At 47.5% G+C, this 23,284-nt stretch overlaps 1 protein-coding gene across 2 annotated transcripts in view; it reads right to left on the minus strand.

Moving 5' to 3' along the window:
- The window catches only part of CFAP410 (cilia and flagella associated protein 410), a 163,051-nt gene that overhangs the window by 68,173 nt on the left and 71,594 nt on the right, over positions 1 to 23,284 (minus strand). For both annotated transcript variants that reach the window (XM_073645569.1, XM_073645568.1), the window contains exon 4: positions 17,297 to 17,526. In XM_073645569.1, the coding sequence (XP_073501670.1) occupies positions 17,297 to 17,526 (230 nt within the window). The remainder of the gene's footprint in view (positions 1 to 17,296; positions 17,527 to 23,284) is intronic.

Genomic DNA, 23,284 nt, shown 5'->3' on the forward strand with positions numbered 1-23,284 from the left:
TACTCACTGTCTCCCAACTTTTGGTTGGCCCACAGACTTTGTATCTCCAGCCAGTATAGCCTGTTGCCACAGTCCACGATCCTCCAGATGACAGATAAAACAATGGAAGCACAGATATCCAGTAGCAACAGTCCTAGAATAAAGTTGATATCCAACGACATATCCACAACTGTAGTACGTTTATCCAGCCCAGTTGATAACTGATCTCCAACACTCCATAAGCCATCCATCCATCAGCTCCACATCCACAGCCATCGGTCCTATCCCTCCAGTATCCTTCCATCCACTCCTCCACATCCGTGGGGTCAGCCCCCTCCCAGCACAGAAGTGATCACCCTCCCCATCAAGCATTCACTGTTCGCTAAACAATGAAGAATATTCTAGAAGCCTTCAACTGAGACTGCATGTAAGACCGCCTGTGATGACGGCTCCACTGTGTCTCAATCCAAACTCACCTAATGAGACCATTGGCTGTTGAAACAATGAACTCCTGAGATACAGATTAGTGGAATGCTGGACATTTTACAAGTGAATCTAGTGTACATACTGCCAGGCAGAGACGCCGTCCCTCTCACCTCCCCGCGCAGCGTCCTCCTGCGCTCCTCTTCCTGCAGCGGCCGGCGCATTCTTTCCCGAGCACTGTGCTTAGGGCGCACACGCTCCCTATCTCTTAAAGTGGCCGCGCGCGCCGCCCTAAGGAGTCCCCGGCCAATAGCCGGAGGACCTCCCATATTTAAGGCACCTCCTCCAAAATGGAGGTGCCCAAGCAAAGTTGTTGCACAGTTACTTATCTCTGCTTCAGCCCTCAGGTTCCACTGCTAGCCTGACTCCTTGTCCTGCCTGCCAGCCTGTTATCTGCCCGTTACCTGCCGAGCCTGCCAGCCCGCTCACCTGGGAGCACCCGCCTGTTACCTGCTGTGTCCGTCAGCCCGCTCACCTGGGAGCACCCGTCTGTTACCTGCTTGCCTACCTGGAGGCTCCGCCGTCACTTGCTGTGACCACCTGCCTGGTAAACCTAGAGACTACTACTTGCTCTGCTGTCACGTACCGTGACCACCTGTCAGCTTACCAGAGACTTCTGCCTGCTTGCTGTGTCCATCCGTCATACCGGTCAGTCCCAGCCATCTGACCCGTGGGAGCCACCTGCTCTCTTAGAAGGTCGTCCCCAGAGTAGCACCTGGTCCCTCTGCCCGGATCCTCCCTGGTCACGGAGTCGTTAGCCGCTGTCCGACCAGGGTCGGTTCGGGTTGATACTTAATCATGCCCCTCTGGGTCCCTCCTTGCACCACGGCACAGAGGTTCCACCACCCGGACCAGTAACAGTTTGCTGGGCCTACCTTGGCTCCAGACACATGAACCCGTGTTGAACTGGCAATCCGGTGAAGTACTCCAGTGCGGGCCGGACTGCCACAAGACCTACCTGGTTCCGGTTCGTCCGGTCCGTCCACCACCTACACCAGCTAATTTACCCGGTCTTCCGGCTTCATATTGGCCCTATGCTGACGTCTTCGGTAAAAGGAAGCAGAGAATTGCCACCTCATAGGCCATATGATTGCCCGATCGACCTAGTACCTGGCGCCACTCCACCCCGTGGCCGTATTTACCCGTTGTCTGCGGCCGAAACCCGGGCCATGTCTGAGTACATTGAAGAGAATCTGGCTAGGGGATTCATCCGGAAGTCTACCTCCCCAGCTGGAGCCGGATTCTTCTTTGTCAAAAAAAAGGATGGCTCGCTACGCCCCTGTATTGACTATAGAGGACTCAATCAGATCACGGTAAAGAATAAATACCCCCTGCCACTCATCTCCGAGTTGTTTGACCGCCTTAAAGGTGCCAGGATCTTTTCCAAGCTGGATCTACGTGGAGCATATAACCTGGTTTGTATCCGGCAACGAGATGAGTGGAAGACGGCATTCAATACCCGGGACGGTCACTATGAGTACCGTGTGATGCCCTTCAGTCTCTGCAATGCTCCCGCCGTCTTCCAAGAACTGGTCAACGACATCTTCCGTGATCTTCTCTACTCCTGCGTGGTGGTATACCTGGACGACATCTTGATCTTCTCTCCGGATCTTCCCACACACCGGAGGGATGTTCGTCAGGTCCTGCTTAGGCTCAGGCAGAACCACCTCTATGCTAAATACGAGAAGTGCCTCTTCGAACAGACCTCTCTTCCATTCCTGGGCTATGTTATCTCCCAGACAAGCTTGCGAATGGATCCCGAGAAACTCTCTGCTGTCCTAAAGTGGCCCCGTCCGGAGGGGTTGAAGGCGATTCAGCGATTACTGGGCTTCGCCAATTATTATCGTCTCTTCATTCCACACTTCTCGTCCCGGACGGCTCCCATATCTGCGCTCACCAGGAAGGGGGCAAATCCCAAGGTATGGTCGCCCGAAGCCGAGGAGGCCTTCCTTTCCTTAAAACAAGCCTTCTCCTCTGCCCCAGTACTGCACCGTCCGGACTGCAATAAACAATTCTACCTGGAGGTTGATGCTTCCTCCTCCGGAGCCGGAGCGGTGCTCACCCAAAAATCTTCTTCCGGGAGAATGGTAACCTGCGGCTTCTTCTCCAAAATTTTCTCCTCATCTCAGCGCAACGAGAATTGCTAACCGTCAAATTGGCGCTGGAGGAGTGGCGCTAACTGCTTGAGGGGGCTCTATACCCGGTGATCATCTATACGGATCACAAAAATCTGGCATATCTCCAGAATGCCCAAAGACTCAATCCGCGTCAGGCCCGGTGGTCGTTGTTCTTTGCCCGCTCCGACTTCATCCTACATTTCCGCCCGGCGGACAAGAATGTCAAAGCCGATACCTTGTCCCGATCCTTTCTGTCCTCCAATCTACAGGAGGAGCCTGTGCACATCATCGATCCCTCCAAGGTGATGAATGTGGGCCCCTTGGATGTAACTCGTTTTCCACCCGGTAAGACGTTTGTAGCGGTGCCAGACCATGAGAAGGTTCTTCGCTGGGGCCATTCTTCTAAACTAGCTGGCCATGCTTGCCAAAAGAAGACCTTCCAGCTCATTACCCAGCATTACTGGTGGCCTACCCTGCGTAAGGATGTGGTAGACTTCATCTCAGCCTGTTCATCTTGTGCCCGTAACAAAGTTCCCAGACATTTACCAGCCGGTCATCTCCTGCCTCTTCCCGTACCTGCTGCCCCGTGGCAACACATTGCTATGGACTTTATTACCGATCTCCCTGTTTCTGCCGGTTGTACAGTCATTTGGGTGGTCGCGGACAGCTTTTCTAAAATGGCCCACTTCATTCCTCTGCCTGGCCTCCCGCCTGCATCTAAGCTAGCTAAGGACTTCTTTCACAATATCTTTCGTCTCCATGGCCTACCCCTCCACATTGTGTCGGACCGAGGGGTTCAGTTCACCTCACGCTTTTGGAGAGCTACCTGCAAGCTGCTGGATGTCACCCTGGATTTCTCCTCCGCTTACCACCCTCAGTCCAATGGTCAAGTAGAGCGGATCAACCAGATCCTTACCAGCTACCTCCGGCACTTTGTCAATGCCCACCATGCTGATTGGGTGGACCTCCTACCATGGGCTGAATTCTCTTATAACAATCATGAAAGCGAATCCACTTCCAAGTCCCCGTTCTTTATTGTCTATGGCCAACACCCCCGGATTCCGTTTCCCGTCTCCGCTTCTGTGGACAACCCTGCTGCGGAGTCCCTGGTCAGTGATTTTTCCACTATTTGGGAGAATACTAGGTCCGCACTTCTTCAGTCTTCCGAGCGGATGAAGAGATTTGCTGACAAAAGACGTCTAGATCCGCCTCAATTCCATCTGGGAGACAAGGTTTGGCTCTCCTCCAAACATGTGCGGCTCAAAATACCCTCCTTCAAGCTGGGCCCTCGGTTCATCGGCCCATTTGAGGTCCTTAAACAGATCAATCCAGTGGCCTACAAGTTGAAGCTTCCACCCACCCTAAGCATTCCCAACTCCTTCCAAGTATCTCTCCTCAAACCTGCTGTCTTTAACTCTTTCTCCAATAATTCAGGTACTCCTCCTGCTCCGGTTGCTGCTGAGGACGTTTTTGAGGTAGAGAATATTCTGGCCACCAAGAGGGCAAGAGGGAAAACCTTTTTTCTGGTGGATTGGAAGGGGTTGGGCCCAGAGGAGAGAACTTGGGAACCCATGGAGAACATCCACGCCCCGCTTCTCCTTGAAAAATTTCTTGCCAGCCAAAAAAAGAGGGGCGTAAAGGGGGGGGGGGGTACGGTAGCATCGGCGTCTCGGCCTCCTGCCAGGCAGAGACGTCGTCCCTCTCACCTCCTCGCTCGGCGTCCTCCTGCGTTCCTCTTCCTGCAGCGGCCGGCGCGCGTTCTTTCCCGGGCACTGTGCTTAGGGCGCGCGCACCGCCCTAAGGAGTCCCCGGCCAATAGCCGGAGGACCTCCCATATTTAAGGCAACTCCTCCAAAATGGAGGTGCCCGAGCAAAGTTGTTGCACAGTTACTTATCTCTGCTTCAGCCCTCAGGTTCCGCTGCTAGCCTGACTCCTCGTCCTGCCTGCAAGCCTGTTATCTGCCGCGCCTGCCAGCCCGCTCACCTGGAGCGCTCACCTGGAGCGCTCACCTGTCACCTGCCTGTTACCTGCCTTGTCTGACAGCCCGCTCACCTGGGAGCACCCGCCTATTACCTGCTGTGTCTGTCAGCCCGCTCACCTGGGAGCACCCGCCTGTTAACTGCTGTGTCCGTCAGCCCGCTCACCTGGGAGCACCCGTCTGTTACCTGCTTGCCTACCTGGAGGCTCCGCCGTCACTTGCTGTGACCACCTGCCTGGTAAACCTAGAGACTACTACTTGCTCTGCTGTCACGTACCGTGACCACCTGTCAGCTTACCAGAGACTTCTGCCTGCTTGCTGTGTCCATCCGTCATACCGGTCAGTCCCAGCCATCTGACCCGTGGGAGCCACCTGCTCTCTTACAAGGTCGTCCCCAGAGTAGCACCTGGTCCCTCTGCCCGGATCCTCCCTGGTCACGGAGTCGTTAGCCGCCGTCCGACCAGGGTCGGTTCGGGTTGATACTTAATCATGCCCCTCTGGGTCCCTCCTTGAACCACGGCACAGAGGTTCCACCATCCGGACCCGTAACATAAATCACTAATAAAACACAATAATAAGATTAACAAAATGGTGGTCCGTTGCTGGAAAGGTATCATAGTCTTTAGAAAATGGGCAGCTACTCACACTGCACGTAAGGCGGAGGCCGTGGTGGGCAAGATGAAACTGTGCCTGCTGAGGGAGCACAACAAACACGCACATCATGTTGAACTACCTTCCTGTCACAATTTCTATTCTGCGGAACACAACTATTGAAGCCAAAGCAGTGTGAAAGGGTGGTTGCTTGGATAGCAGATAATGCTTCCACTCAGTTTTCCACCACCACAACCACCCTGTCTTCCACACGGTCCAGTCTAAGTAGCCGTAAGTCTGGACCACATTATTATTATTACTATAGCGCCATTTATTTCATGGCGCTTTACATGTGAAAAGGGGTATACACTGTGTTCCAAATTATTATGCAAATAATATTTTCTCAGATTTTCCCAAATTACCTATATGAATTGCAGTCATTGTAATTTTCCAGTCAAATAACTATTAGAGTACAATTGAAAGGTTTTTGTACAAACTGCCTATGAAAACAGTATATTTTTAAAAAAAAATAAAAAACTCAAACTGCACTCAAAATGCATGTTCCAAATTATTATGCACAGCAGAGTTTTCAACCTTTTCATTTTAATAAATAACAAAAAAATGGTCATTTTTGAAATTATAAGCATTAGCAGGTTATTACAAACTGAAATCAAACAGTTTTCAACTCAAAACTTTATTCTAGGTGATGTTACATTTGCACATAGAACCGCTTGTTCGAAAGGAGCTTCTGAACTCTCTCGTCCATTGAATTTGTCAGGTTTTGGATGGTTTCTGCTTCAATTGTTTTGCATGAGGACAGAATACCCTCCCAGAGCTGTTGCTTAGATGTGAACTGCCTCCCGCCATCATAGACACTCCTTTTGATGATGCTCCAGAGGTTCTCAATGGGGTTGAGGTCAGGGGAGCATGGGTGCCACACCATAAGTTTGTCCCCTTTTATGCCCATAACAGCCAGAGATGCAGATGTGTTATGTGCAGCATGAGACGGGCCATTATCATGCATGGAAATGATCTTGCTGCGGAATGCACGGTTCTTCTTCTTGAACCATGGAAGGAAGTGCTGTTTGAGAAACTCAACATACATTATGGAGTTCATCTTTACACCTTCAGGGATCCTAAAAGGGCAGACAATCTCTCCCCATGATTCCAGCCCAAAACATTACTTCACCTCCTCCTTGTTAGCGCCGTAGCCGTGTTTGCATGGGGTGTCCATCAACCAGCCATCCTCCACTCCATCCATCTGGACCATCGAGATCATTTCATGCATGATAATGCCCCGTCTCATGCTGCACATAACACATCTGCATCTCTGGCTGCTATGGGCATAAAAGGGGACAAACTTATGGTGTGGCACCCATGCTCCCCTGACCTCAACCCCATTGAGAACCTCTGGAGCATCATCAAAAGGAGTGTCTATGATGGCGGGAGGCAGTTCACATCTAAGCAACAGCTCTGGGAGGGTATTCTGTCCTCATGCAAAACAATTAAAGCAGGAACCATCCAAAACCTGACAAATTCAGAAGCTCCTTTCAAACAAGGGGTCCTATGTGCAAATATAACATCACCTAGAATAAAGTTTTGAGTTGAAAACTGTTTGATTTCAGTTTGTAATAACCTGCTAATGCTTAGAATTTCAAAAATGACCATTTTTTTGTTCTTTATTAAATTGAAAAGGTTGAAAACTCTGCTGTGCATAATCATTTGGAACATGCATTTTGAGTGCAGTTTCAGTTTTTTATTTTTTTAAAAATATACTGTTATCATAGGCAGTTTGTACAAAAGCCTTTCAATTGTACTCTAATAGTTATTTGACTGGAAAATTACAATGACTGCAATTCATATAGGTAATTTGGGAAAATCTGAGAAAATATTATTTGCATAATTTGGAACACAGTGTACATCGCAAAAACAATTTCAATAATCTTGAACAAAAATGTGACGGCAACTGGTACAGGAGAGGAGCTGACCCTGCCCGGGAGGACTCACAGTCTACAAGGGATGGGTGAGGATACAGTAGGTGAGGGTAGATCTGGTCGTGCAGCGGTATGGTGAAGTGGTAGTTACTGCAGGTTGTAGGCTTGCTGGAAGAGGTGGGTCTTCAGGTTCCCTTTGAAGGTTTCCACTGTAGGAGAGAGTCTGATATGCTAGGGTAGAGAGTTCCAGAGTAGTGGGGATGCAAGGGACAAATCTTGTATGCGATTGTGGGAAGAGGGGAGTAGAGAAGGGGATCTTGTGAGGATCGGGAGGTTGCATGCAGGTAAGTACCTGGAGACTAGTTCACAGATGTATGGAGGAGACAGATTGAAGATGGCTTAGCATGCCAAGGTTAGGGTTTTGAACTGGAGTCTCTGGGCAATGGGGAGCCAGTGAAGGGATTGACAGAGAGGAGAGGTCGTGAAAGAGTAGGGGGGGACAGGTGGATTAGTTGGGCAGCAGAGTTTAGGATAGATTGGAGGAGTGCAAGACTGTTAGAAAGGAAGCCACAAAGCAGGAGGTTGCAGTAATCGAGGCAGTACATGATGAGGGCATGCACAATTGTTTTTGCAGCTTCTTGTTTGAGGAATGTGCGGATCCGGGAGATTTTGTTTACTTGGAGTCAGCATATTCCTCACCCTGATCCTCCTTCCTTCCACCATTCCGGGTACCCTGAGACAACTGATCCCACACTTGGACACTCCGAAGAGCTGTTTTGTTCATCTTTCCATTTATAGATTCTGGCCTCCCACTCGGTCTGCTTCAACCGGGGCAACAGGAGATCGCATGTAGCGATGCCCAAATATATCAGCAGCCATGGTCACACGAGGGTAATGGTGGGAAAGTGCAATTACTGTCGCAAAAGGTGAATGATGAGACACAATGGACAGAAAGTCAGGAGGAGGACCAGGGTGCGTAAATGTAAGACAAGGTAGTGGACGATGAAGTCAGTGACGTAACCTGGTATGATGACATGCATGGAGAGGACAGCAGCGCAGAGGGGAAGGTAGGCGTAGCACCACAACAGGCAGGAACAAGCAGTGGGGTGGCCACAGACACAAGGCGGGCAACTCGTCCCCAAAACACAAATACCAGGGAAGTTGCCAGTCCAACTGTTAGGTCTTCCAGAGTCTGGCTCTTTTTTAAAGACTGTCCAGTTAACCTCAAAAAGGCCATTTGCAACATTTGCCATGCCAGCATCAGCAGGGGCAGCAAAACTACTATCCTGACCACCACCAGCATGCTCAGGCACATAGCCAAGCACACGATTAGTTTGGCCGAACACCAGGGTCCAGAAACAGTGTCTGCAGGTGACACCACTGTCTGTTCTGCTGTTGTGAGTGCACAGCAATCCCCTGTCCATGGCACAGATGCCTCCCGCCGTGCACCTGTCATTACGCACTTGCAACCATCACCGTCAGCAACCATGTCCACGTCCTTGTTCCAGCAGTGTTCAGTTGTCCTTACCCCAGTCCTTGGAATGCAAGCGCAAATATGCAGACAGCCACCCACCAACCCACAATACTAAACTGCCACATTTCACGACTGCTTGCACTAGAAATTTAGCCTTTCAGGCTCGTGGAGGTGGAAGCTTTACGCAACCTCATGGCGGCGGCTGGCCCTCGGTTTCTCCAGATGTGGTGTCCCCAGATTACACAAGCACGTGTCCCAGAACATTTCCCGTGCCCTCACCAATGCAGTTATGGGGAAGGATGGCCTATCCACAAACACGTGGACAAGTGTTTGTGGCTAGGGACAGTACATCTCACTGACATCAACATTGGGTTAAATTATGGAAGCCGGGACCCAGTCGGACTGTGGGAAGGAACACGTCCTCCCGACGCAGAGGATTGCGGGTCCGGGTTTCAATCAGGGTTGCCCCCCACATTCTACAGCTCCTGCACCTCCTCCTCCTCTTCATTTTTTTTTCAGGAGATATTCCAGATTATGCACTTAAACTTCATGAGTGCTGTGAGGAGCTGCCCACTTACTAAAGACTATGATACTTTTCCAGCAAAGGACCACCATTTTTGTCAATATTATTATTGTGTTTTATTAGTGATTTACTTGTTATGTTTTATATAATTCTGCTAACTTGTCAGTATGTAAGATTCACTTGTAAAATGTCCAGCATTCCACTAATCTCATCTTTATCTCAGGAGTCCATTGTTTCAACAGCCAATAACCTCATTAGGTGAGTGTAGATTGAGTCACAGTGGAGCCACAGGGGGTCTTACAGGCAATCTCAGGTGAAGGCTTCTAGAATATTCTTCATTTTTTAGGGAACAGTGAATGTTTAAGGGGAAGGGTGTGATCACTTCTGACCTGGGAGGAGACTGATCCCAGTGGGAGAAAGAGGAGAGACATGTTTTAGAGAGTTGTGTGAAAGGATTGAAGGAAGAGGATGGAGACTGTGGACTTGGAAGGATGAATGGATAAACATGTTATGATTATGAATTATGTCGTTTGGATTTACACTTTCTTAAAAGGACTGCTGGTACTGGATACCTGTGCTTTCATGGTTTTATCTGCCGTCTAGAGGATCATGGAATATGGCTACAGACTATACTGGCTGGAGATACGAAATCTGTGGGCCAACCAAAAGTTGGGAGACAGTGAGTATGGCCTGATACAAAGCCAGTGGAACTACTGAGCCCCGATTGGGAATTTGAGGACTGAGAGAACTGTATTTTGGCCATTTACCTGGAATTGCTTTATTACCATGGCTGTGATCAATAAAATATTGTTGCATCATTAACCTGCCTAGGTGATTACTTACAACCCACAACCTCAGATCTCTACAGGTGCCAATAACAATGAGCAGGACTGTATGCTTAGGTGATAAACCGTACACCACTGCAGAGTTGTAGAAGCTGTAACAGAGAAGGCAGATCTGTGGCTGTCACCGCTGAGCCAGTCATGGTCATGTGTGACAATGGCTGCAACCTGGTGGCGGCTATGAAGCTAGGCAAGTTCGCACACGTACCATGCCTGGCCCATGTGCTCAACTTAGTGGTTCAGCGGTTTCTCAAAACCTACCTGGATCTGCCAGAGCGGCTTGTGAAAGTACACCGCGTGTGTGCTCATTTCAGAAAGTCACCTATAGCTTCCACCGCCCTGGCATTGCTTCAGTAGCGTCTGCAGCTTCCAGCTCACCGACTGGTGTGTGATGTGTCCACACGTTGGAAATCAACGTTGCAGATGTTTGGAATGATTTTGAGCAGTAGAGGGCAGTTGTTGAGTACCAGCTTCAACATGCCCGTCGGCATGGATTTCTGACATCTGTGCCGTCCTCCAAAACTTTGAGGACTCCACCAAGATGGTGAGCGGCGCTGACGCCATAATTAGCGTCACAATCCCACTTCTCTGTCTGCTGAAACGCTCGCTACTCACAATTAAGGAGGAAACATTGCAGGCGGAGCAAGGAACTATACAGGGTGAGGCTACTCAGCCCAACCTCACCTCATCTCAAAGCGGATTGGGTGATAATGAAGAGGAGGAAGAGAACATGAACAGTTGTCCTCTTGGTGAGGAAAAGGAAGTCTTGGCTGTTGGCAGTCTGGCACACATAGCTGACTATGTTCCTCTGCCATTACAGTGATCATTGTGTTGTACGCATTTTGTACATTACAGAAAACTGGGGCAGCACGAGGTAAGTCTTGGAGATGGAGGTGTGAAGTTCTGATTAAGGAGGATGTCAGTCTTAGATCAGTTGCAGAACAGAGGGCACTGGAGGGGTGATAGACATAAATGAGGGATGAGATATAGGGAGGTGCAGAGAGGGAGGTGTAGAGAGCTTGGTATGGGGGGAGAGATGAGTTTGTATTGTATTCTGTAGTAAATGAGTAACGCAACGCACAGGGTAGAGACGTTGGTGAAGTGGCTTGATAGAAATACGACCCTGGCTGCTGCATTCAGAATGGATTGGAGAGGAGACAGTTTGTTTAGAGGGAGACCGATTAGAAGAGTAGCAGTAGTGAATAAGAGCGACAGTAAGAGTTTTTGCAGTATCAAAGGTGAGAAAAGGTTGGATTTTGGAGATGTTTTTAAGGTGCAGGTGACATGAGCGAGTGAGTGATTTTACATGAGGAATAAATGAAAAGTTGTGTGTCAAATATGACTCGAAGACAGCAGGTGTGCTGAGTGGGAGTTATGGTGACACAACCTAAAGGAAATTGCACAGTCAGGTATAGGTAGGTTAGTAAGAGTCAGGTATAGGTAGATTAGTACAGGGAGGAAACAGAAGGAGTTCATTTTTGGAGAAATTCAGTTCAGGCCCTTGAAGAATTCTAAACAAAAATAATTCCCATCTGACAACGCTGGCGGCAGAGGTCACAGACAGTTCATTGAACAACCAAGGAACATAGGCGAGGGAAACACAAACCAGATGCGGCAGAGGCAGGGGAATGCTGTCAAAAGGTCTGGGACACTTTTCTCAGACCCTCCAAGCGCCCAGGCCCTGGATTCTTTGACAAGGAGGGAAAAGTTTTGGAAGATGCTGAAGGACTACCTTGGTGACCGTACCAGCGTCCTCTATGATTTTTCTTTGTGCCTTACAAGTGTTGGGAATCCAAGCTGGACACGTGGCAAAAACTGTCTCTGTAGGAGATAGGAGGTCATGACCGCTAGCGTTTTGTCAGAGATGGTTTTTAGTGCTGCGGGGGCATTATAATTGATATAACTGATAGGCGCATCCGCCTGTCAACTGCCAATGCTGACAGTCTGACTGTTATCAAAATGAACAAGAGCTGGAGTGGGCCAGACTTCTCCACACCACCAGATTATAGAATCAGATCTATTCCTATGCAACCCTTCACAACCAGACATGGGTATACGCTTCAGGAATTCTTCCATTTTATGTAGCCCTCCTCCTTCTCCTCATCCTCCATCACCATATCACCAGGGTGACCATCATGCCAGGCCCACAATTTTTTTAAGGGTGTTTCTGATTAGAGACAAGCGAATATTTCAATATTCGCTTCGCAATACGATCGCCGTTTTGCAATATTCGCCAGGGCTGTGGAGTCGGTAAGCCAAACCTGCGACTCCGACTCCTCAATTTCCCTTACACCGACTCCAACTCCACGACTCCATTTAGATAGAATATAATGATGGATAGCTGGAGGGATAGATAGATAGATAGATGGATGGAGGGATGGATGGAGGGATGGATGGATGGAGGGAGGGATGGATGGAGGGATGGATGGATGGAGGGAGGGATGGATGGATGGATGGAGGGATGGAGGGATGGATGGAGGGATGGATGGAGGGAGGGATGGATGGAGGGAGGGAGGGATGGATGGATGGAGGGAGGCATGGATGGAGGGAGGCATGGATGGAGGGAGGCATGGATGGAGGGAGGCATGGATGGAGGGAGGCATGGATGGAGGGAGGCATGGATGGAGGGAGGCATGGATGGAGGGAGGCATGGATGGAGGGAGGGATAGATGGAGGGATAGATGGAGGGATAGATGGAGGGATAGATGGAGGGATAGATGGAGGGATAGATGGAGGGATAGATGGAGGGATAGATGGAGGGATAGATGGAGGGATAGATGGAGGGATAGATGGAGGGATAGATGGAGGGATAGATGGAGGGATAGATGGAGGGATAGATGGAAGGGATAGATGGGAGGGATAGATGGAGGGATAGATGGAGGGATAGATGGAGGGATAGATGGGAGGGATAGATGGGAGGGATAGATGGGAGGGATAGATGGGAGGGATAGATGGGAGGGATAGATGGAGGGATAGATGGAGGGATAGATGGAGGGATAGATGGAGGGATAGATGGAGGGATAGATGGAGGGATAGATGGGAGGGATAGATGGGAGGGATAGATGGGAGGGATAGATGGGAGGGATAGATGGGAGGGATAGATGGAGGGATAGATGGAGGGATAGATGGAGGGATAGATGGAGGGATAGATGGAGGGATAGATGGAGGGATAGATGGAACACATGACAGCTACAGGCAGCAAATAGTACATTACACATATTGCACAAATAGTTCACACACATTGTACAGAGGGCACATAATAATCACCTACAATATTAGCATTAGTTACCTTCCTGTGACAGAGATGAGCAGTAGTACTTTCACTTTTTCCAGCTCGGGGCCCAGGAATCGGATCCTGTACAGGGCAGGCACCCCTCCTCTCTCTGGTGAAGACGGCAGAAGACAGGACAGAGGAGGGGAAGATTGCCCCCTGCAGTCTGGAGCCAGTGCAGGACGGGAGCACTGCAGCATACAAGTGAGTTTTGATAGGTGCGTGCTCCTGCTTCTAGGGGGGTAGGGCAGCTGCCCCCCCCTGCCCCTCGCTGGCTACGGCCATGATTCACACACAGCGTTTTTGCGGATCCGTTTTTTGCAGTAAAATGCAGTGTCTCTGGGCATCCCAGCAAAGTCAATGGGTTTCAAGATATGACATTCAGACACATCGTTTTGTGAGGATCCGTTTTTGGGCTCAAAAACGGATCCTCACAAAGAATAAGCACGTCAGTTTGTTCGGCGTTTTTCTAATCTTCTTTTGCTATTGAAAACATTATCTATGAGCTCACAAACCTTCCAGGTGATGTGGTTTTTTAAAAAGCTGATCTGCTTTTGCAGCTGAAAAACGTATCCTCAAAGAACACAGCAAAAACGCTGTGTGTGAATGTAGCCTTAGATCAGGAATAGAACAGCCATTTATTGGACATTTCATAACTTTCCCAAATTCCTATGAAAAAATATTCCCACAAACTGCATTGATCTACTGCACCCAATTTATTATATATTTTAGGAGTCGGGAGTCGGTCCATCTTATACCGACTCCGACTCCACCAAAATGAGCATCGACTCCGACTCCACGACTCCGCAGCCCTGATATTCGCCGATGTATTTGTCGAATATTCACCGAATGCCACTGGATTCAATGGGGGGCAAAACCAAATGCCTACACAACACCTTTAAATGGGCCAAAAGCTGCCAAAACACATCAAATTAGGGACAGACACCAGGAAAGCGCCATCAATTGACCCAGAGTACAAGTAATATTTATTTATTTTACTCACTTATATAGCGCCATTAATTCCACAGCGCTTTACAGACATTATGGGCACTGTCCCCATCGGGGCTCACAATCTAGACTCCCTATCAGTATGTCTTTGGAGTGTGGGAGGAAACCGGAGAACCCGGAGGAAACCCATGCAAACAAGGGGAGAACATACAAACTCCTTGCAGATGTTGTCCTTGGTGGGATTTGAACTCAGGACCCCAGTGCTGCAAGGCTGCAGTGCTAACCACTGAGCCACTGTGCTTCCCAAGTAGTAGAATTATTATTATAGCGCCATTTATTCCAGGGAGCTTTACATGTGTAAAGAGGTCACAGATGGGTACAAGACGACCCAGCCCGTGAGGGCACAGAAACAGTCTATAAGCGATGGGTGAGGATACAGTAGGTCAGGGTAGAGTTGGTCGCGCAGAGGGATGGTGGAGCGAAGGTTACTGCAGGTTGTACGCTTGTCGCAAGAGGTGGGTCTTCAGCTTCCTTTTGAAGCTTTCAACAGTAGGCGAGAGTCTGACATGTTGGGGAACAGTGTTCTAGAGTAGGGTGGATGCACGGAGAAAACATGTATGCGATTGTGGGAAGAAGAGATAAGAGGGGAGTAGAGAAGGAGATCTTGTGAGCATCGGAGGTTGCGTGCAGGTATGTACCGGAAGACTAGGTCACAGATATATGGAGGAGTCAGATTGTGGATGGCTTTGTATGCCAAGGTTAGGGTTTTGAACTGGAGTCTCTGAGCAATGGGGAACGGGGGAAGGGATTGACAGAGGAGAGGCGGGGGAATATCGGGGGGACAAGTGGATTAGTCAGGCAGCAGAGTTTAGGATAGATTGGAGGGGTGCGAGAGTGTTAGAGAGGCCACAGAGCAGGAGGTTGCAGTAGTCGAGGTGGGAGATGATGAGGGCGTGGACTAGTGTTTTTTTTGCAGATTTGTGGTTGAAGAATGTGCGGATCCGGGAGGTATTTTTGAGTTGGAGTCGGCAAGAAGTGGAAAGGTCTTGAATATGTAGTTTGAAGGAGAGATTAGAATCCAGAGTTACCCCAAGGCAGCGAGCTTGCGGGACTGGGGAGAGTAGACAGCCATTGACAGATAGGTCAGAATGGGGAAGGAGGGGGTTGAATGAAATGGTGGAAAGATGATGAATTCTATTTTATCCATGTTAAGTTTTAGAAATCTAGCAGAGAAGAAGTATGAACTAGCAGACAGACATTTTGGGATTTTAGTTAGTACCTGATCCTCCTTCCTCCCACCATGCCAAGTGCCCGGAGACAACTCATCCCACACTTAAACACTGCAAAGAGCTGTTCACTTTCCATTTATAGATTCGGGTCTCTAGCCCGACCAGCTTCAAGCGGGGCAACAGAAGATAACCCGAAGGGGACGGTGGGAAAGTGCAATTACTGTCACAAGAGGTGGATGATGATGAGACACAATGGACAGAAAGTCAGGAGGACGACCAGGGTGCGGAAGTCTAAGACAAGGTGGTGGACAATGAAGTCGATGGGCCGAAAGCCTGGGTCCAGAAACAGTGTCTGCGGGTGACACCACTGCCTCTTCTCGTTGTACGTGCAAAACGAGACTCCGTCCATGATGCAGGCGAAAATGCCTCCCACCCTGCACCTGTCGTTGCACACTAGCAACCATCACCATCAGCAACCACGTTCACGTCCTTGTCCCAGCGCAGCGTTCAGTTGTCCCTACCTCAGTCCTTTGAACTCAAAAGCAAATACGCAGCCAACCACCCACAGGCCACAATAGTAAACTGCCACATTTCTAGATTGCTTGCACTAGAAATTTTGTCTTTCAGGCTCATGGAGGCAGAAGCTTTCTGCAACCTCGTGGTGGCGGCTGCCCTTCAGTACTCGATCCTCAGCCGCCACTATATCTCCTGGTGTCGTCCCCGCCTTATACAAGCACGGGCCCCAGAACATTACCCGTACTCTCACCAGCAGTGTAACTGGGAAGGATCGCCTAACCACACACACGTGGACACGTGCTTGTGACCAGGGACAGTACATCTCATTGACGGAACACTGGGTTAATATTGTGAAAGCCGGGACCCAGTCAGACCCTGGGACGGAACACGTCTTCCCGATGCATAGGATTGCGGGCCCTGAGTCAATCAAGCTTCAAACACAATGTTCACAAGGTAGACAGCAGCAGTGGTCAGTCTCCTAGACAACAAGCAAATTATTCATGATGATAAAGGCCACCAACTCCTTAGCTTTCTGGTACTTTTCTATGGGAATGAGCTTGTCTCCAACCAGCCAAGAATATTTCCAGTGAATTATGGCATGGCACGGTATTAGCAGTGCACCCAGTACCAGAAGCGAAGCCATCCACAATTTCCTTCTCAGGAAACCTCACCAAACACCAGGCTCTCAGTGGACAAAGGCTATACACAGTTAGGTGTGTATCACAAAGGGGGCGGAGTTGAACTTGCAAGCACGAGGCCAGGTAGTCACAGCAATGTTAATCACAAGGTGATTTAAGCTTCAGTCTAAGGCTATTTTCACAGATCCAGCAGCAATCGGTTGGCAAAAAAGTTTTACAGACACCACTCTTTTGTCCGTTTTTAAAAAACTGATTTCAGCTGGATCCTTTTTTTAACATTGAAGTCTGTGGAAAATGAATTGATTAATTAGCCATCTGTGTTTCTCCCATTTGAAACAGATCCGTTTCAAATGGGAGAACAACAAATGACTAATTAACGAAACAGCAAGAAAAAAAAGTAAGCTACTGACACATTCAATTTTTAAAGGGATTGTCCATCATTTTATATTGCTGACCTACCACAATGATAGCTCAACAATACAAAAATCAGTGGGGGTCCAGCAATCTGTACTCCTAACAATCAGCAGTTATCACCTCAAGCAGTGACTGGATGTGAATGGTGTACAGATCAGAACATCACAGCTCCTTACACAGTTGAGTGACTTCAGCCGGCACACAAATCAGCTCCAAATCTCTTCAATATATATTTGGGTTTTACTACTGCTGCTTACAATGCAGCCAATATTTGTGTAACTATTGTGTATTTCCCAATAGGACTGGCTGGGAGTAAATTCCCTTGAAAGCATGTCAAACACAGAAGAAGGCTTCTTACCTTGATTGTCTAGCTTCTGTAGATTAGGGAGATTTCTTAGCACAGTCATTCTATATTTGTGTGGATCTGGGTTGCAGCAGGGATTTTCTGACAGCCACAATATTTTCAGTCTTGGAAGAGTTTTCAGGTAGTATAGTTCGCTCAGGTTGGAAATGCTATTTTTCCTCAGATATAATTCAGTCAGGTTTTGACAGTGGCTTACTGCTTCCAATGTAGAAATGCTATTTGCACTGAAAAGAGTTATAAATCACTGATTAAAATCAATCTGTATGTATGCAAAAATCCCCGCCTTACTCATGACACTGGTTAGAAGTGGAAAAAATTAGAAAATTTATTCGAACCTCTTTTTACAAAACTGTAGCAAGAGAATACATACAGCTATGTCCAGAAATATTTGGACAGTGATTTTGTGATTTGCGTTCTGCAGGCCACTATTTTTCTTATTTAAAATGAAACTACTGAGATGCAATAGAAGTGTAGACTTTAAGGTTTAACAAAAGGAGTTGAAGAAAAATATTCTTTGAAACATTTAGGAATTGCCACAATTTTTCTACAAAGACTCCTCACTTCGGGGATCAAAAGTAATTGGACAAATTGAGTGTACCATAAATAAAATGTTCATTTTTAATACTTTGTAGAGAAGAATTTGCAGGCAATGACTGCCTGAAGTCTGGAAGACATGGATGTTACCAAATGCTGGGTTTCCTCCTTTGTGATGCTTTGCCAGGCCTTTACTGCAGCTGACTTCAGTTGTTGTTTGTTTGTGGGTCTTTCTGCCTTACGTTTTGTCTTAAGCATGTGAAATGCATGGTCGAAGGGGTTGAGATCTTGCTGCAACTGGTTGCATCTGAGCAGAAGGAACAGTGTACAGCCCTGTATACTTCAGAATTCATATACACATAATAACACTAACTCTTTCCCTGTTACATTCAGAAACCCTGCTAATCTCATTAATATTCCCTGCATATCTTCTGTCTCATTCAACTGTGCCCTTTGGAATGCACGCTCAGCATGTAATAAACTCTCTTACATCCATGACTTTTTCCTCTCCAATTCCCTCAACCTTCTGGCTCTCACTGAAACCTGGATCCAGCAGTCGGACACCACCGCCGCTGCAGCTCTCTCCTATGGTGGCCTACACTTCTCTCATACTCCAAGACCTGACAACAGATCAGGTGGTGGTGTTGGTCTGCTTCTTTCAACAAAATGTACTTTTCAGGTTATCCCCCCAGTACCCTCCCTTATCTTCCCTTCTTTTGAGGCTCACACAGTCAGACTCTACCGGCCCTTCTCCCTGCGAGTGGCGGTGGTCTATCGCCCTCCAGGTCCCTCCCGTCAGTTCCTGGATCACTTTGCTGCCTGGCTTCCAAATTTTCTATCCTGCGACATCCCCACGATATGGGAGATGGGAGATTTTAACATCCCAATTGGCGATCCTCTTTCCCCACCTGCCGCTCACCTTTTATCACTAACCTCCTCCTTCGTCCTTTCACAGCTTGCTAATTCTCCTACACATGAGGACGGGAACACATTGGACCTGATCTTCTCCTGGCTTTGCTCAGTACATGACTTTACTAACTCTCCCCTTCCACTGTCTGACCATAATCTTCTTTCATTCTCTGTCAAGAACTGTGACTCTACTCTAGACCCCCCCCAACTTTCCACACTTATAGAAATATACGCGCCATTAACACCCAGAAATTTATGAAAAAGTTGCAATCATCATTGGCCCCAATCTCCTCCCTCTCATGTCCCGACTCTGCATTGACGCATTATAACGAAATAATGCTATGCGCCCTGGATGAAGCCGCACCTCCTACACAAAGAACAATTCGGCATAGACGGCGACAACCCTGGCACACACCTCAAACACGTCTTCTCCAGCGGTGTTCCAGGTGCGCTGAAAGGCTGTGGAGAAAATCTAATCTGCCCGAAGATTTCCTCCATTATAAATTTATGCTGAAAACATATAACTCTGCGCTTCAGCTCTCCAAACAAACCTACTTTAACAACCTCATAATCTCACTTTCCAATAATCCTAAACGACTCTTTGACAAGTTTCATTCTCTCCTCAATCAAACAGCACAGGCCCCGATCACCGACCTCAGCGCAGACGATCTGGCCAATTATTTCAAAGAAAAAATTGACCATATCCGACAGGAAATTTTCTCCCAATCCCCAAACGTTTTGCATGCTCTCCCCCGCCACATTGTATCTTGCTCACTTTCTGATTTCGAACCAGTCACGGAAGATGAAGTGATCAGACTCCTTGCATCTTCTCACAGCGCCACCTGCACCAGTAACCCTATTCCCTCACATCTCCTTCAGTCCCTTGCTCCAGCTGTCACCACTCACCTACCTAAAATTTTCAACCTCTCCCTCTCATCTGGTATCTTTCCCTCTTCTTTTAAACACCCCAGCATACATCCATTACTTAAAAAACCATCCCTTGACCAGAACTGCATGGCCAACTACAGACCAGTTTCCAATCTTCCCTTTATCTCTAAACTCTTGGAACGCCTGGTTCATTCCAGTCTAATAAGCTATCTCTCAGACAATTCTCTTCTTGACCCTTTACAATCTGGCTTCGGCTCTTTACATTCTACTGAAACTGCCCTCACTAAAGTCTCTATGATCTACTAACAGCTAAATCTAATGGTCACTATTCCCTGCTGATTCTCCTGGATCTCTCTGCAGCATTTGACACTGTGGATCACCAGCTCCTCCTCACTATGCTCCACACTATTGGCCTCAAGGACACAGCTCTCTCCTGGTTCTCCTCCTACCTCTCTGACCGCTCCTTCTCTGTGTCTTTCGCCGGCTCCTCCTCCTCTCTCCTTCCCCTTACTGTAGGAGTTCCTCAAGGATCAGTCCTAGGCCCCCTTCTTTTCTCCTTATACACCGCTCCTATTGGACAAACAATCAGCAGATTCGGTTTTCAGTACCATCTCTATGCTGATGACACCCAATTATACACCTCTGCTCCGGACATCACCCCTGCATTACTACAAAAGACCAGTGATTGTCTTTCTGCTGTGTCAAACATTATGTCCTCCCTCTGTCTAAAACTGAATCTGTCAAAAACTGAACTACTCGTATTTCCTCCCTCCACTAACCTACCTGTGCCCGATATTGCCATTTCCGTTTGTGGCTCAACCATTACTCCCAAGCAACAAGCCCGCTGTCTTGGGGTCATTTTTGACTCAGATCTTTCCTTCATTCCTCACATCAAATCACTTGCTCATTCATGTCATCTACACCTCAAAAACATCTCAAGAATCAGGACTTTTCTCACCTTTGACTCGGCAAAAACTCTTACTGTCGCTCTTATTCATTCTCGTCTGGACTACTGCAACTCTCTACATATCGGGCTCCCTCTTACTAAACTCTCCCCTCTCCAATCCGTCCTTAACGCAGCAGCCATGATCATATTCCTCGCCAACCGCTACACTGATGCCTCTTCCCTGTGCCAGTCATTGCATTGGTTAACCATCCACTATAGAGTTCAATTTAAACTTATGACGCTCACCCACAAAGCGCTCCATGCTTCAGTACCCCCCTACATCTCCTCCATTGTCTCAATCTACCACCCTACACGTGCCCTCTGTTCTGCCAGTGACTTAAAACTTAAATCCTCCATAATAAGAACTTCCCACTCCCGTCTCCAAGATTTCTCGCGTGTTGCGCCAATTCTTTGGAATGCATTACCCAGGACAGTTCGATTAATTCCCAATACCCACAGTTTCAAGCGGACCCTAAAAACCCATTTCTTTAGACTGGCGTATCGCCTCCACACACTATCTGTCCATCCCAGTTGTCCGTCTCAGTTTTCCTCCATATTAAAATCTTCAATTTCAGGTTCATACCAACCATGCACATAATAGCCTCGGTCAGGACTGCACACATACTGGCAGGCGACCAGTCCATGTATTATTTATCCTATATAGTATATCAAGGCTGCATTATACAATATATGTACATTCTACCTTTTGTGTTTCCCCCATTTCCTCATAGACTGTAAGCTTGCGAGCAGGGCCCTCACTCCTTTCGATATGAGATATGTTTATTCTGTATTTTTTGTATAAGTCCGCCCTAAAATTTGTAAAGTGCTGCGGAATATGTTGGCGCTATAAAAATAAAAAATTATTATTATTATGGCTCCTTCTGTCTTCAGTCAGATCATCAATAAACACTAGTGACCCAGCGCCATTGGAAGCCAATCATGCCCATGCCATCACATAGCCTCCACCATGTTTTACAGAGGATGTGGTGTGCTTTGGATCATGAGCCGTTACAAGCCTTCTCCACACTTTTTTCTGATCATCATTCTGGTACAGGTTGATCGTAGTTTCATCTGTCCAAAGAATGCTTTTCCAGAACTGGGCTTTCTTCTTTAGATGTTTATTTTAGCAAAGTCTTATCTGGCCTTTCTATTTTTAAGGCTGATTAATGGTTTGCACCTTGTGGCGAAGCCGCTTTATATGCGCTCATGAAGTCTTCTCTTTATGGTAGACTTAGATACTGAAACAACTACTTCCTGGAGAGTGTTCTTCACTAGGGTGGATGTTGCAAAGGGGTTTTTCTTCATCATGGAAAGGATTATGCGATTATCTACTACTGCTGTCCTCCGTGAACGTCCAGGCCTTTCTGAGTTCCCAAGCTCACCAGTGCACTTTTATTTTTTGCAGAATGAACCAACATGTTGATTTAGCCACTCATAACATTTCTGCTAACTCTCTGGTGGATTTTTTTTTTCAACAAGCAACAGCTTCCAAATGCAGACCGCTTACCTGCTTAATTGATGGATTAATGAGGGAAATGCCCATGCAGCCCATTAAAGGGCTTATGAGATAATTGTCCAATTACCTTTGGTCCCTTTAAAAAGAGGCAGCTACACATTAACCCCTTCATGACCGGAACATTTTCCGCTTTTGTGTTTTTTGCTCCCCTTGTTCTCCGAGCCATAACTTTTTTAATTTTAGGTCAATATGGCCATGTGAGGGCTTATTTTTTGCGGAACAAGTTATACTTTTGAACGACACCACTGGTTTTACCATATCGTGTACTGGAAAACGGGGAAAAAATTCCAAGTGCGGCGAAACTGCAAAAAAAGGGCAATTCCACAGTTGTTTTCTGGGTTTTATTTTTTTCCATATTCACTGGATGCTAAAACTGGCCTGCCATTATTATTCTCCAGGTTATTGCGAGTTCGCAGACACCAAATATGTATAGGGTCTTTTTTATTTAAGTGGTGAAAAAAAATCCAAAGTTTGCTAAAAAAAAAAAAATGGCGCCATTTTCAGAGACCCGCAGCGTCTCCATTTTTCGGGATCTGGGGCTGGGTGAAGGCTTATTTTTTTGCGCGTCGAGCTGACGTTTTTATTGATAACATTTTGGGACAGATCAGATGTTTTGATCGCCCGTTATTGAATTTTATTGCAATATTGCGGCAATCAAAAAACATAATTCTGGCATTTAGAATTTTTTTCTCGTTACGCCGTTTACCAATCGGATTCATTCTTTTTTTACATTGATAGATTGGGCGAATCTGAACATGGCGATACCAAATATGTGTATGTTTTTTTTTATTATTTTATTTTGAATGGGGCGAAGGGGGGTGGTTTAAACTTTTTTTTTTTTTTTTTTTTAACTTTTTGCTTGCTTCAATAGTCTTTATGGGAGGCTAGAAGCAGAAATTACCTGACCGGCTCTGCTACATACAGGCGATGAGCAGTTTGCCTGTATGTAGCAGATTTGCTCACTTGCTATGAGCGCCAACCACTGGGCGGCGCTCATAGCAATCTGGCCATGACATCCACAAGGGTCTCCTGTAGATCCTGAGTTGCAAGCCAACCGATTAGTGACCCACAATCATGTGACGGGGTAACGATGGGCGGGGTAAGCAACGCGCATCCGGTTTGAGCGAGTTAAATGCCGCTGTCAGAGATTGACAGCAACATTTAACTAGTTAACAGCGGCGGGTGGATC

The sequence above is a fragment of the Phyllobates terribilis genome, unplaced genomic scaffold (genome assembly GCF_046119375.1).
Source record: "Phyllobates terribilis strain yellow unplaced genomic scaffold, ASM4611937v1 Scaffold_9__5_contigs__length_417890890, whole genome shotgun sequence".
Taxonomy (NCBI): Eukaryota; Metazoa; Chordata; class Amphibia; order Anura; family Dendrobatidae; genus Phyllobates; species Phyllobates terribilis.